The following is a 15,775-nucleotide window of genomic DNA, read 5'->3' on the forward strand; positions in this document are numbered from 1 at the left end:
AAGTAACTTTGGAGCCTCTTGAAAACCACGTCCAGCTCAGGTGTGCGCAGTATGTGCAGGAGGGAAGTAAAACACAAATCGAGAGCCTCGTACCTGCTCTGGCGAGCCATCTTCGTCCTCCGAGTCGCCACGGCCAAACGCCTTCTTCAGCCGCTTGAACATGTTTCTAGTACTCCTTGATCACAAGATTCTCAACTCAAATTCCACTACACCCTGGCAAATATTCGCCTGCAGAAGCTGAGAAATGAAATAAAGCCTGGAGGTTGAGGGACAGAGGGTGCTTTGGTTTTTAGTGATGCTTCGAAGGACGGAATTTATGCCGAGGTACTGATGACTATACTCGGAAAGGAGAAGCCTGAAATCGCACAGATCAGCTAGTCAGCTAGTACTTGTTCTAGCTTGCTCCGGCCTGGCAACCTTCAAGTTCGAGTGCTGGTCTCACGTGCATGGTGCAGTGGGCCAGGCCTTTCTATTCTGCTGAACGTGGTCGACACCTGCGGCAAGGTTTTGATTTATTTGGCGACACATGCAGCACACGGCATGGAGAAATACCCGGCCTGGCAAGTACTAGTACTGTACAAGCGCCGATTCCACAGATGAAGCGGAGAGATTGAGAGGTCATTGGCTGCCTTGGACAACGCCATCAAGTAACAGAGAGCAATCGAAAGCACTCATGCTGTGGCCCATTCGCGCACAAAGAATGAAGAATTAGTGCCATGCACTATGCAGCAATCCATGTCATGTTCCCCCGTAGATCTATGTCTGTGGCGTGTGCGCGCGGAGATGAATAACTGCCACCATGCAGTACTGCATGATCTGCTTGAAAGAACTCAACTGAAGAGGGCTGTACTTTCTCGACACGGTGAAGCATTCGACAAACAGTGCAAGGAGTTTAGTTAGTTCCAGGATGAATTTATGGACGAACTCCGTCTTCAAGTAACTAGTTCAACTACGTGTGTAGCTCAAGCAAGGCAAGGTCTGCATGACCCACGTGCTTGCTCTACGCTCCACGTGTTTTTGTGTGTGTAGTACTGTACAACGACGTCGCGACGTACAACCGCGCCTGTCCGCACATCAACCGGATCGCGGAGTCGACTACTGACAGTACTGATTCGTCAGTGCAGTTATGACTCCCTAGTCCTACCATTACCATGATTACCAATAGTGGCAATACAATCATGTAGATCTACAAGACTGAAGTCAATCATCATCAACGGTAGATCTACCAGAAATGGCAAGAGTCCATAGCCCACGGACCCGTGGGTGGGCGGGTTGTGGTCCTTGCAAGTACTGTACTGTACTACTGAGCCAAGTACCCATACATTTATGGAGGGGTATGGCAGGAGGGTGGTGCCTCTTCGTATCTGCACATGATCTAGCATTCTACTAGCAAGAGTAGATCTGCTCTTACATGTATGTACCAGTACCCTGCACATTCGCAACAAACACATCCACTGGGTACACAATTAACACAAGCTCCCCCCCCCCCCCCCCACTAACAAACACATTCATCTGGCTGGCACACACAGCCCTGTGCCATCAACAAACGCATGCATTGGGCGCATACAGCCTTGTACTATCAACAAACGCAATAATCGGGCACACACGGGCCTGTACCATCATCACATATCCGAACACAACAGAAACAGTCCATCCGTGAAAACATTTTTTTAAAATAACTAAACGCATTCAACAGCAAAACTAAACAAGTGAGCATAAAAAAATGACCGATTGAGAAGCAAGACTTGAGCGCCGTCATAAAACGGAGACACGAGCAAGATTTTTTTAATAACAAATTTCATGAGCAGGGTATGCATAGTGGAAGTTTTTCACAGATTACTCGCGTGACTTGCGTGATAGATACGCATGTGTGCTTTCGGGTGGTTCCGTGGAAAGAACACACATTTGTCAAGGATGACGATTAGCCACACGATACCGAACACAAGCACAGGCATGGGATGCATACCAAGGCAGTCTCCAGCTTCGCCGCCAGCGGCCAAATGGAAACTTCTTCCGAGCCCGACCCTATAAGACACGCCACCCACACAAACAGAATGCTGGTCTCCAAGTGAGCCGAATATAAGCATTCAAGTCGGGTGATGTGAGCACAGTACGAGCAGCGTCTAGATGTGGCCTCGAGCGAGCGTTGGTTACCGCATATGCTCCATACAAACGGCTGACACATATACCGCCATGGTACCAAATGTACACTCGTACACGGAGGAGGCAGTAGAGGGCATAAGGCATTCAGCTGAACACAAGAGTACCAGCTGCAATGCCATTACAGCGAGTGGACAGGGCTTTGCACACTAGACAGTCGTGGTCCAGCAAGCAGCGTATCGCTGGTAGCACTCTCGCACGCCTATGCCAGCATTACAGCCCGGACCAGCTCAGCACTGGAGGGTTACAAGCCATCGGCGGCGCTGTTCAATCCTTAGCTTGCGCCCGGCTTGACGCGGGAAAATCCACCACCGGCACCAAAGTACTTGTTGGACTGCAGCAGCATTAGAACACAGGCACACAGGAAGCAAAGCAAAGCAAGATTAGAAAATAGTTCTGCTGAGCATTACATTATACCGTACTGGCAATATATGTTGCCGCAGTGAGGCCATGAAGCGTTACATTGGCACATGTTTGCCGCACGCAGGGCGTTACATGCAAAGTCGCACAGGAGCCGTTACACAGGTTTCTATATTGCCGCAGTCCTTTTTTTGCTATTGCCGCATCACTTTTTTACTATTGCCGCATCACTTTTTTGCTATTGCCGCATCATTTTTTTGCTTTTGCCGCATCATTTTTTTGCTTTTGCCACATCATTTTTTCTTTTCATCCACATTGAAGGCACAGAAATTCAGTTGCTATCTGTTACAAACCCGACGGCAAAGGGCGACAACGATATCAATAGAAGACTGTATATTTTAACTATCAGAGTGATCTGTTCACAAAAAGATCATCAAAAGGAAAGTGACATAGGGGAAGAGCGAGTGTCAGGACTTCCTGCTGCGTCCAGTTTTGAACTTTTCACCACGCGGTACACGTGCTTTCACAGTTTTCAGCCTTTTTTTTGCAGTGCAAACTGCAATGAAAAGATCGCCGCACCCCGCCGGACGCGCGTTACGAACTCAACGAAAATTTGTCGCACTAGCCTGGTCCCGCGTTACGCCGCACCCCCCTGCGTTACGTGTTACGCGGCAACATATATTGCCAGTACGGTATCAGTGGGTGCGTTATTTCGATTACTGCCATGAATCGATTCATGGAAGGAATCTCGTTGTTCGATTTCATGTCATGAGCCCTGGAATCGGTTCAGAATCCATTCACCCTACTCACATCGATCGGGTGCTGTAAATGGCCAGGGGCGATTCATGAACGGATTCAACATCGGTCCGCGGGCATAATCAAACGCACGCAGTGCGGTGAGCAGTGTAGGCAGTGAGATTACCAGCACAGGTACACAAACATGTCTCATTGCCAATAGACGAGCCGCTTCCAAATCAACTAAAGCAGCGCAAAAAAGAAATCTCCAAGCACCGCTCCACTCACCGATGATGGTGCCGTCGTTTCCGCCGCCTGAGGATTGACAATTTCCAGACCCTGCAGGTAATGCAAGTAGGAACAGCAATAACACCGACTTAGAGAAGTGGGTGCGCCATGTGATGGAGCAAGTTGGATAATCCAAATGTTCCAGAAACAAATCACAGAAAGGCCAGGTAATAAAAGGTTGCGACAGCATCCACTGATGCATTGCATATAGCACAGCAGAGCAGATGGAGTAGCAACAGGACTGGAGACGAAGAAGGACAAAAAAAATGGAACAATGGCAAGAGATGGAGCAGTACTAAGGGACGATACGGCGGAACCAGGTAAAGCAGCAACACGACGCATGGAGCAACCAAGCACAGAGGAGCAGTATAGATGGAATAGAACACACACACACACACACACACACACACACACACACACACACACACACACACACACACACACACACACACCATGTACCATGTATACGCCCGTCGCAAGAGAAGCACGCAAATCTGCAAATGCACTGGATGTGCACCCACAGGTTTTCACTTTATAGCAACGATACACACACACACACACACACACACACACACACACACACACACACACACACACACCAGGGATGAATTTATCCTGTATCGCATCGCAATTTGCGATGCAAAATCGATCTACTGCTACTCAAAAGTCACCATGACTCGCAGAAAACTGCGATACATGCAGACTATCCATGCCTAGCCTGCGCTGTCAAGTAACATGCATACAGTGCAGTGTATGTGGTGCAGGCGCTCTCAATCTGCGTGCACATGTATGATTCAGTCGTTTTTTTGCAAATGGGCTTTCAGGCATCACTCTCAAGAAGGACAATGTGGTAAACACCCAACCTTCACAGAAGAATGCTACTCAAAATCAAAGACTGCTACACAATTGTGATTTTGTATAGCAGAAACTGCTATGCAAAGATATAACAATAAATTCATCCCTGCACACACACACACGCACGCACGCACACACACACACACACACAGCACAGCAAACACAGCGGAGCTAAAGACACAGAGAAACACAGCCGCACGAACACACAAAACATTGGCAACAACAAGTGCCAGCAGCACGAACGAACACAATTGCCCACGCGACGAAACAACCCACTAACCTGGAGAGGAGTGAAAGCAACACTGGACGCTGTACCGGACACAGCACCGCGAATTGACGTACGGCCACCGGAAGTCTGCTGCCGCTGAACTTCACGCTGCGTAAATGACAACAGACAGACAGAAATATGGCGTCAGCTATGCAAGCGCACTAAGCCATACAGTCAATCCCTTGCTTTAGATATCGGCGATCATAAGGCAATGAAGTCGCTCCAACCTTTTCAAGGCAAGGGATAGTGCAAAAACAGAAAAGGCACACCAGACTTGAACACCCACGCGCGCGCACACACACACACAGCACACAGAATCTCTCACCTGTAACCGCTTGGACATGGTGACCTTGGTTTTCTTGTCGTTGACGGGCGCACGCAGCTTGCCAGTACCACCCTTGCCCAGGTTTCCTGTATGGACACCCAGGTCCTCCTGGTACGCATCTTCATTGATCTAGGCAAACGCACACGCAAGTAACAGAAGAGTGGAAGACATTCATGCAAGCAGAGTCATCACACACTCTACAAACTGAGACTGCAGGGTTCACAGAAGCATTGTTGCGATGCGACGACACCATGCTGACGTGCCTCAATGCGGACGGCACCATGGCAGTTGCTCAGCTGGGTACAACTAACGTTACTTGCACAAATCTACAAGCAACTGGTTGCGTGACCCACATGACTTTTTAGCCACTGACAATGATCAGAATTACCACAAAGCACCGCGAGAGTGCCCCACCTTGACTTTACAGCAAGGAAAAGAAAATCGTATGGCAAAGTGCAACGAAGTTTGTACTGTGTGAAGCTCGTGGTTGCTCGAAGATAAATTCAGTACGGATTGACTGCACAGCGTGCACACGGCCTGCGTCGTATGACCTACTTACTACAGACAGCGCCACCTCAACAATGCGACCATGAAAGGACGAGATTGTGGGTGGCTCCCTAATAATTACCTCTTTTTTGATTGATTATAGAGCAGGGGCTGCGCGAACGCAAACCCCCTCTACCATAAATTGTGCACCCGAGTTTCCCACGTTTGGGGAAATCGCAAGCCTCAGCCCCAACGGAGTGCAGTGGAGAGGCCTCATCCTGAGGGAGCCGCCTTATTGATCACGGCGTCCCCTGTGCCAGGTAAGTATGAAGTTTTGTCAAGTAACCATAAAGGGTCATATAAGAAAAGTTTCCCCAGTGGATATAGTTGCAAAACCTGGTTCCATGGTCACACAAGTGCACCACGAGAAAACAATAGAAATCCACAATGGAAAAGAAAACGGAAGCAATACACAACAATCGTCCATGCATGCCGAACATAACGCGCTCCGTTGCCATGGAAATGTGAATGTGCCCCAGAGCAGTCCAAAGTCCAAATAAAAACGTACACAAGTCAGACATTCACAAGCCACCTGAACACTATGAATTCAGGAAGCAGACACACGGATGTGCAACACCAAGCCGTCTAAACGGTTGGTGCAAAAGGCCATATGTGCCTATTAGGTGTGTGCACAGTTGCCATGGATACCTGGATCCTCACCCTTGCCCATGGCGCCCAGGGCACCGATGTGGTCAGCATGCCACAAAAACCGGCCAGAAATTCACAATGGCATGCAGCGAACAGAACACTGACAGGCAGTGTCGACACAACACTGGCATACCACCTCAGTGCACTGAGGCAGGCATCTTGACCTCAAACCCAGACACTGGCATGACCTAATATGGCAGCCAGAGGGCACATTGCCATGGATACGTGGATTCTCACCCATGCCCAGGGTACCGAGGTGGTCAGCATGCCACAAAACCGGCCGGAAATTCACAATGGTATGCAGCGAACAGAACACTGACAGGCACTGTCGACACAACACTGGCATACCACCTGAGTGCACTGAGGCAGGACACTTGACCTCACACCCAGACACTGGCATGACCTAATATGGCAGCTGCAGGGCACATTTGGCATGGGAGGTACAATGTAGATGTAGAGAGTGGGGCGATGGCTTACCTCGGCGAATGTCATCCGGTTGGCTTGCTTACGCATGTCGGATACAGCCAGCTTGGCCTTCATGCTCCGCACCCTGCACAGTGAATTCAACACAATCATAGAGAATACAGAATACAGTCAGCCCATTATGTAATGAATGCAGTCACTGTCATGCAGAAGAACAGTCAGAAGTGCACACAGGAGAACACACGCCACCATTTGCTGCAGTGTTACAGTGTCAGCCTGTGAGATTTGGCCCGCATGGACGACCAGGCCCGGGCTAACTGCCCGCGGTCAGCAGTGGGGTGCATGCTGGGTACTGCTGATGCCTTGAGTCACGAACACTCTCTCCAGACTAAAGAGAGAACATTGGCAAACACCTCTTGTAACCTATAGTACACGTAAGCATCGCATACCAGCGCATTGTTACTTGCACGAAACCAAAGACAGCGTCTTCTTGGGCTTTGACTGGAGAACAGCGCCACGAAAACACGACTGTGCATGCTGCGTGCACAGGTGACCGGGTATGGTATGCGCAAAGAAAACCTCACCTATACACACTACGGTACACTGCGCTCCAGTAGGGTGCTCTCCCCCGGAATTGCAGCCGTGTCTGTTTCACAGTTTCACAAACACCCCACGGTCCAAACGGCGTACATGGATGCGGCCCGACAGCCATCCACTGGCCACTCGGGCCGACGTGCAGGACATAGAATAAGCAAGCACTGCCTCCACACATGACTACGAGAGGCACTGGGACAAACAACTCTCCATTGAGAACAACAACAAGATCAGTCATTCAACACTGCTCACCTTCTGCCACCTCTCTTCTTTCGCACGCCGTCGTCGGGACGGGGCAGTGCCTTCTGCTGCTTGGGTGGCGCTGGCTCCTGCAGCTTGGCGAGCTTCTCCTCGATCTCCTCTCGGAACTCTGCACAGGGAGCAAGCAAGAATAACAGACTCGTACAGCATACTTGTACTAGCATTGAGATGGCAACTCTGGATCGCGCTGGCCTGGGCACAAACAAAAGCCCAGGACCGCAATGAAAAAATGTCATGGTTCGCGTGAGACTCGGCCAAAGGCGCAGATGCAGCTCCTCAGCGATGAAAGCAATGAAGCTGCTGTTTGTTAGTCGTTCTCAAGAGTTGAGAGCACAGAAAATCCCAGTAGTATGCTTGTCACAAGCTCTGCCTCATCCATATCAAAGGCAACATTCCGTTGATGCCGAAAACAGTGAAGATAGGTAAACAGCGAGTGAGAAAAGTCGGAAAGACTACTTGTACGCAGGCAGTATCATTTCGTGACCGACGCGCTGTGATTGTGGTGCTAGAGCAGAACTTACGCTGGCCTTTGGAGCCATCCATGCACTCGTGGAAGCTGTCCACTCTGGCTGCCAGTGCACACTTGGACGAGACCAGATGTACAGCCTTGCGACGGTAGTCCTGTGGTCGCAAACGCACAGACGAACACGCAAACGCACAGACGAACACGCAAACGCACAGACGAACACGCAAGCGCACAGACGAACACGCAAACGCACAGGCGAACACGCAAACACACAGGTGAACACGCAAGCGCACAGATGAACATGCGAACGCACAGACAAACACGCAAAACACAGCCACAGAGAGCATATCAGCACATCGTGATCTGAGGGATCTTAGAGCACAGCTACAAGTGGAAGGAAATTAGAGGCCACGTGCCTCGTACTGCTCTTTTCTCTCTCTGAAACTCAACACTTGCAAGCCAGATACGAAAGCGTAAGCTATGGCAAAATGTATAGAGAAGCAGATCCCAAACCCAAATGTTTGAGATTTAAAGTGGGGTTTTGATCCTCAATTCAGCCCAAATCAGACTTTCAAAAGCCAGCGGGACTATTTCCAATGAATGGACTGTAAGTGTGTGTTCCTACTCACCGGTGGCACGCCTTGTACGATATCACAGTAGAACAGCAAGCCAGTGTGCGGCTGTACTTGTGCAGAGGAGAAACCCGACAGGAGGCGACGTGCTGCTCCCAGAACCTGAGATTGGGGGGGGGGGGCAACACCACACACGAGCGCGCGTATGGACAGACAGACACACACGCACACCACACACAGACCGACAAACAGACACGCAAACACACACATAAGTGAATAGAGCTTATACAGCCAGTCAGCAGGCCATTCAGGTAATAACAATTTCACTCGGAACAACTAAAACTTGATTTCAAGATGAAGAGAGTGAAATGTAAACAGCAACTTTCAGATACAGAGTACAACTGATAAAGAGTACAGGTTTGTTTTCTCCCGTGGAGGCATGCTCTACTGAAGTTCCACTGCAGGGCAATATAAGCAAAGGTATTTGGAAGGACATTATTATGGCCAAGTTCGAATTTCTGAGTAGCACGCTGTTTACACTCAGAATACCTGAGAAAAGAGGCAGTGCAATGATTGCATGATTCAGTATGGCAGTTTGAAGTTCTATTCTCAAACGCAGCTACGAGTACTTGTACAACTGACCATGATGTTGCAGGCGGGAATCTTGGCGAGTGCCGTCAAACCTCCAGCGATACCTGTTCACACACACAGACACAGACAAAGTATATACGTACATTCTCACACCACTCTCAGCTAGAGGTGCTGATGGTGGGCCTTGCCTGAAAATGCTGGTATTTTATTGATATAGCAGATGGCCACAGTCAAATCAGTGGAGTCTACAACTAGCATTGTGAGAAAAGTACACGCAGACACGGCAGGCATGCAGGGAGCTCAAGACCCGTGGACGAGGGGCCGAAGAACGCATACTTTGTGGCACCACAGCACACAACCACATCGTGTCCACATCCATATCCACATGCCCATTGCTGAAGCGATGATAGCAAACACGTTGTGCCAGACATAGCAACTTGTGCGCTCGGAATATGATTACACTATTCAACAGCTTGCAAGGCCGCTGAATTGTCCACATGACATCCTCCAGAGAAAACACTTGTGGAGAGAAGCCCTCCCTTACCCATAAGCTTGGCAGCGGCAGGTGCTCCGACAATCATGGTGATGTTCGGCGCGATGAAGGACATCCTGCCTTCGACGTACTGGTAGATCGTTAGCTTGGCTTCATTCAGTTCCAGCACCTATTACAATAATGATAAAACAAACAGAGGCCAACAATAAGTTACACACAGCATTATGATGGAAACTATGAATACAAACAGAAGACGACACATACTCATTTAAAAATAGGTGGAAAATTCATAGAACGATATCATAGCCACCCAACGAGTGTCGAGTGGCGTCACGTCTTTGTCATGTGACTAACTTCGTGTAGAAACTACTACAATGTAGAAAGCAATTACGGCCATAGATGCAAGGGGGTTGTGTGGAGTTGGAACCAACATGGCTGGCCAGTATGGTCATGTGATAGATGTGAAACCACTCTATACTGCGAAGCAAAAGAAGAGAATATGGACAATGGGGAGAGGGAGGGAACCAAAACAAAAATCAGCTGTACATACGCCCCACCAGCGACTACAGTAGCTAAGGTAACGCCAACTCACCATGTCACAAGCCTCTTCCACTCGGCGTATGTCGTCGGCTGGAAGTCGCTTTCTAAACACAGGTAGATGCACACAGACACACATACAGATGCACATACGCACACACACACACACACACGTGAATACACACACACACACACACACATATGCACATACACACACCATGTACACACTCACACACACACACATACACACGTGCACACGGAAGTAGAGAGGGGAAATGGATCATGCGGCGGATGCACACAGATACCGGTAGTCTAATCTAAGAAAGACATGTGTGTCAGTTCATCAGAACAGACAATAATCAGCAAAACACATCAAGTATCTGAGGCTAGTAATAGCTATTCCAGAAACATAACATTGCAATAATTATACGACGGAATACTCTAATTTCACAAATTTTCGGTGTACTTTTATTTTCGGTACTTTCGGTGCATCTGCTTCATACCTAAAATTTCAATACAACGAACAAACACTAACACACATAATCCAATAGGGAACAGCTTCCCTGTACCGAAAATTTCTGTTCACCTAACCTGGCCTTTTGTCCTCATACCGAAAATATTGAGCACCGAAAATTTCTGAAATTAGAGTACCCTACCTTCAGAAATTTTAGGTGCTCAATATTTTGAGTATGAAGGCAAAAGGCCAGGTTAGGTGAACAGAAATTTTAGGTACAGGGAAGCTGTTCCCTATTGGATTATGTGTGATAGTGTTTGTTCGGTATATTGACATTTTAGGTATGAAACAGATGCACCGAAAGTACCAAAATAAAAGTACACTGAAAATTTGTGAAATTCCAGTATACAGTCGTCCCTCTCTAATCCGGCACTTGTTTATCCGGAACCCTTGCCAACCGGCGCACTTTCTGACGAAACCGATTTTTTTCGTTCAATTCCTACATCTTAATCCGGCATTTGAATTCCGCCTCCGGCAGTGACTTTTTGAAACGAATCGCTCAAACTGCACGTAGTTTGATTTCATAATCCGGCAGTCGTAAATCGCATACCGTACAGGTGCACTCCTTGCCAGGCCAGGCTACTCTTCAGAGTTCAGTTCAGTTGACAACTGTACTCAACCTCGCGCGGGAGAGTTCAGTTCGGTTGGTTGTGTGGACTTTTCCGAACCCTAACTCAATTTATACAAAGAGAACGACCAAGGAACTACAAGTAAGTTACGCTACACTGTCCACCAAGAGTACATGAAAACCGGTTTTCATGTACTCTTGTGTCCAGTAACACCACCAGTTACTAAACAATCAGCTCATGCGATAACATTGCACGACACTGACCGACTCTACTGACGTTCTACAACTAACTACAACGTTCGACCTGCATGATGTCGACTGCTTGCGTGGCCTTCTCAAGAGGGTCAATGTTGTCCAGGAGACAACGGCTAAGCAGTCAACCATACTTTCTTATTTTAGCAAGGAGTAGTGTCCTGCCAATGTTCAGGTGTGTGTGCGTGTGTGTGCAAGAGGACATGTGAACATGTTCTCTGTTTTACTTTATCACTTTATCACTGTGTATATTCCTGGAGAACAGTTGAGAATATAAAGCCATGCACCAAATACTTGGGTCGACACGGAAAAACCCTGCGTTTTGACATATGATACATGCATGCAATTGGGTAGGGCCGGGTCAAAGGGCAGGATTTCTTAATCCAGCACCCTCGTTAATCCAGCAGAAAACGCCGTAGCAAAAGGTGCCGGATTAGAGAGGGACGACTGTACTAGTAAATCAAATCAGCTTACCCTTGAGTTGTGGAGGCAGTCACGGATACCACCATGATAGTGGCTGGTGGCAGCACTTCAGCCAGCTCAGACTTGGTCACTTCTAGGTCATTGAGCAGCCTCTAAGAATGCACACAAGCACACAAGCACGCACACACACACACACACACACACACACACACACACACACACACACACACACACACACACAAGCACGCCACATAATAATATTACGAACATCGGCGTAAGGTTAGGGAAAAATCGATTTGGGGTAGTGTAGGTCAAGACAAAAATCCATGTCAAGTTACAAACATGACTATGTTTTCAAGGTCAATTTCAACTATCGCAGCCCAGTCGGAATATTGCTGTGCCAACCACAAGGACACGCTTACGCATTTACATACCAAATACGTACACACGCACTTACCACCCCCCCCCCCCCCCCCCCCCAACACATACATACTACACAGTGAAGAGAATTCAAAAAACCGAGCCAGAGGAACACCAAAGTACCGGCGAAAGGCTAAGAGCAAAACAAGGAGGCCACCATTATCTGTCATCTGCCAACACACCACACTCTGTATTGTCTTTACCTTGACGGTCATAACATACTCCAGTGGTGCCACGACGAGTGACTGCAGCTCTGGAAACCTCTTGCTGTACTCATCAATTACGTACTTGTGAACCACAGCTGAATACACAAAGCAAAAGTGCAACACATCGCAGTGAGTAAGGCAAGCGCGCGCACACACACAACACACACATACAGATGCACGCACGCGTAGCGGTGTACGCACCCCCCCCCCCCCCCCACACACACACAGACACCTGCACACTTGCGCACACAACAGAGCAACTTGTAGAGGGAGATGTACAGCCATGGGTACAGGAAGGACATCAAATATTAAATATTAATTCCGTCCATATTATGTGAACTAAGAGGTGGCAATATGAGGCAAATTGCCCAATTTTGTTCTTTCATTTTTTCGTACTTTTCAGCTGCCATATGCCCTGATCATGCCTCATGTGTGTTTCACAGCATAGTACTTTCAACTCCGTTTTCTTCTTCAACACAAGCTGTATCACTTTGATTTGCCCATGCAAGAGGCTATCAGAGAAAAAAAGAAAAAAAAATTGCCCATACATTAACTCTGATACTGAGCCAGTAATAAAATGTAAAAAGAGAAGAAACACATGAGAACGAGTTATGCAGCAACTATCCACGACTGTAACAAGATGATAAACGGTCAGAAAGTGCGATAATAGGGCACAAAACTGACAGGCTACTGAGACATTCAGCGACCCGAGACCTAGCTCTAACACATCTCCAGTGCGCAAACCAACAGCCTTCCAACTTGGAAGGTTCATGGTTACGTAGGACCCCTTCTGACCGTTTATCATCTTGTTCCAGTCGTGGATAGTTGCTGCATAACTCGTTCTCATGTGTTTCTTCTCTTTTTACATACATTAACATGATACATTTATGCATAGACATGGTCTTACCAATTTCATTGTCAATTTCCGCAGCTATATTGTTTGCCTCGACGATAATCATGTACTCAGGATCTTGCTCCACTGGGCCAACAACTAAGAAACCGGGAGACAAACACGTGCACGTACGCACATGCACACACACACATACAGATAGACAAATATACGGACACACATGCACACAACCATGAAACACATAATCTGTCACAGCACACATCAAAACAAGAAAGCACAAACGCATCCACACACACACACACACACACACACACACACACACACACACACACACACACACACACGCGCACACACACACACACACACACACACACTTGTTGCTCACTGCCAAAACTGGCCACGTGGGTCTCCCCGGGAGAGGGGGGAGAGACTCAAAAGGAATCTTGGAAAGATGACTCAATAGGCTATTGAACCGCCCAACGGCCGACACCCCCTGAAGTCCCCAAAACTCTGGTTGGACTTGAAAAGGATCCCACTTATGGGCTCACCACACCTCAGTAAGTGGGCGAGGAAAAGATGCAGAAAAAGGATTGGCGGCATCAAGGTATCCGTCCCGGGATCCAACTGTATTTACCCCTGCCCCCAGTGAAGGTAATACTTGCTACTAATGTGGGTGGCTAAATCAGAGTGGATCTGATATACTGTAAATCAACAAATTTTGGCCGGTGAGAAACTTCGGCCGATCTCGAAATGAAACCTTTGGCCGTCATTAAACTTTGGCCGATTAGGGTTTTCAAAAAAGAAATCGATCAGTAGTTGGTGCTCTCACATGCATCCATGCATCAGTTGCCTCTATGACCAACTTTGGCCGGCGATTTACTTTGGCCGGTTGGTACCCAGCAGCGAAATCAGCGAAATTAAATCGCCAGCGAAAATTTGTTGATTTACAGTAAGCTCTACTAGCACCATAGATTACACACACACACACACACACACACACACACACACCATTGACCATTGGACGCCCATCGCCAGAGGCGATGATAGCGATGCTACAGCAGAAGCCATAGCAACTTGTGCTGGGATTGCACCATTCAACAGCTTGCAAGGCTGAAGAATTGACCACCACTATTCAGCCTGGTCTACACCACACAGCTTTGAAGTGGCTTTTTTCTGGCCAGTGAATCCCTACACACACACGCACACACACACACACACACACACACACACACACACACACACACACACACACACACACACACACACACCCGGTAGTCCGAACTCACCAGGATCTGTCCGCTCCTGCCCAGCATATTTGCTTATTTCCTGTAATACTCTTGTCAGCTGCATTCCACAAACAAACAAGCCAACACTATTATTAGATCAAGCAGAACTGCAGAAGTCAGCAATGTTTGCGAGGATGTGAGAGGGCGCATGTGTGTGTGTGTGTGTGCATGTGTGTGTGTGTGTGTGTGTGTGTGTGTGTTTGCGCAAGAGTATGTGTATGTGTGGGGGGGGGGGACTGCATACGTGCATGTAACACCATGCCAACGTTCACAACATGCGGAACGCGTTCTTTACATGACGAAGGACACTTGCATGTATGGCTAGCCCTAGGGTTACTACTGAACTTTGCAAACAATACCGGTGACTCCCTGGCAGTAAGTAGTCCAAACAAACGCACTTAGCCTGAAGTAAGGTGTGGATATGATATTGTGCTTTCACCTTCCCTAAACTAATGATTTTTCAAATAATTATGTGTGTCCCTACAAAAAAAGGTGCATACCTGCTCGGAGCCATGCAGTTTTGCAATCTGTTTGATGTTCAGCTTTCCGCCCATCATCATCATCTCCTCCAGCTGCTCCTCTTCCTCCTCGGCGTCCTGCTTCTGGGCGTCATCCTCCCCATCGTCACCCAGCTCCTCGAAATCGGCTAGCAATTCGTCAGCCAACGACATGGTGAGAAAGAGTCGGGCACACTCGAACTAAGTTGGGAGGAACTACGCTTGGAAATGGGTTCAGAGAGCTTGGATTACAGCCCCAACAAGTTTAGAAATACAAGATCGCCAATTATCTCGATGGAGGGTCGATGTTCAACGAATACCTAAAATGAGTGCTGTAAATGTTGTGGGACAGACGATCAGATTGGTGATCTTTTTTTTTCTCTTCTTTCGTTCGCTTTTTCAACGACTTTTTCGGAGTCTCCAAATGCGTGACGTCACTTCACACCCCACGATCGTCGTACGATGTCATCGACGCGACCGCCACGATCGTAGATCTACGAGGCGGTCGACCGGCCATGCACATGTTGTGCATGTGCTATCCTATGGCAACTGAATGCCAGAATGGGGAAATCCCAAAATGTATTTTCTCCCCAGCCTACCATCACTCATCAGGGAGTCGTCAAAATACCAGTGTACA

The 15,775-nt window shown here is 48.1% G+C and overlaps 2 protein-coding genes and 1 non-coding gene across 3 annotated transcripts in view; all 3 read right to left on the reverse strand.

Moving 5' to 3' along the window:
* Nucleotides 1-907, reverse strand: part of LOC135811798 (1-phosphatidylinositol 4,5-bisphosphate phosphodiesterase delta-4-like) — a 31,376-nt gene extending 30,469 nt beyond the window's left edge. The window contains exon 1 of the mRNA XM_065325043.1: nt 94-907. Within this exon, the coding sequence (XP_065181115.1) occupies nt 94-162 (69 nt within the window). The 5' untranslated portion in view covers nt 163-907. The remainder of the gene's footprint in view (nt 1-93) is intronic.
* A 746-nt stretch (nt 908-1,653) lies between these two features.
* On the reverse strand, nt 1,654-15,496 carry LOC135811796 (U4/U6 small nuclear ribonucleoprotein Prp31-like). The gene is made up of 16 exons (XM_065325039.1): nt 15,142-15,496; nt 14,642-14,699; nt 13,413-13,496; nt 12,503-12,600; nt 11,931-12,031; nt 10,178-10,229; nt 9,637-9,754; nt 9,144-9,196; nt 8,559-8,663; nt 7,985-8,084; nt 7,455-7,572; nt 6,663-6,735; nt 4,992-5,120; nt 4,679-4,774; nt 3,544-3,594; nt 1,654-2,494 (listed from the first exon to the last, which is right to left on the reverse strand). Exons 1-16 carry the CDS (start codon nt 15,310-15,312, stop codon nt 2,435-2,437), a joined length of 1,467 nt encoding a protein of 488 aa, XP_065181111.1. The 5' UTR covers nt 15,313-15,496; the 3' UTR covers nt 1,654-2,434.
* On the reverse strand, nt 5,643-5,805 carry LOC135813211 (U1 spliceosomal RNA). The gene has a single exon (XR_010553011.1). It is a non-coding gene; the product is annotated as a U1 spliceosomal RNA (small nuclear RNA).
* Nucleotides 15,497-15,775: the final 279 nt, after the last annotated feature.

This window comes from Sycon ciliatum, chromosome 3, assembly GCF_964019385.1.
Source record: "Sycon ciliatum chromosome 3, ocSycCili1.1, whole genome shotgun sequence".
Classification (NCBI taxonomy): Eukaryota; Metazoa; Porifera; class Calcarea; order Leucosolenida; family Sycettidae; genus Sycon; species Sycon ciliatum.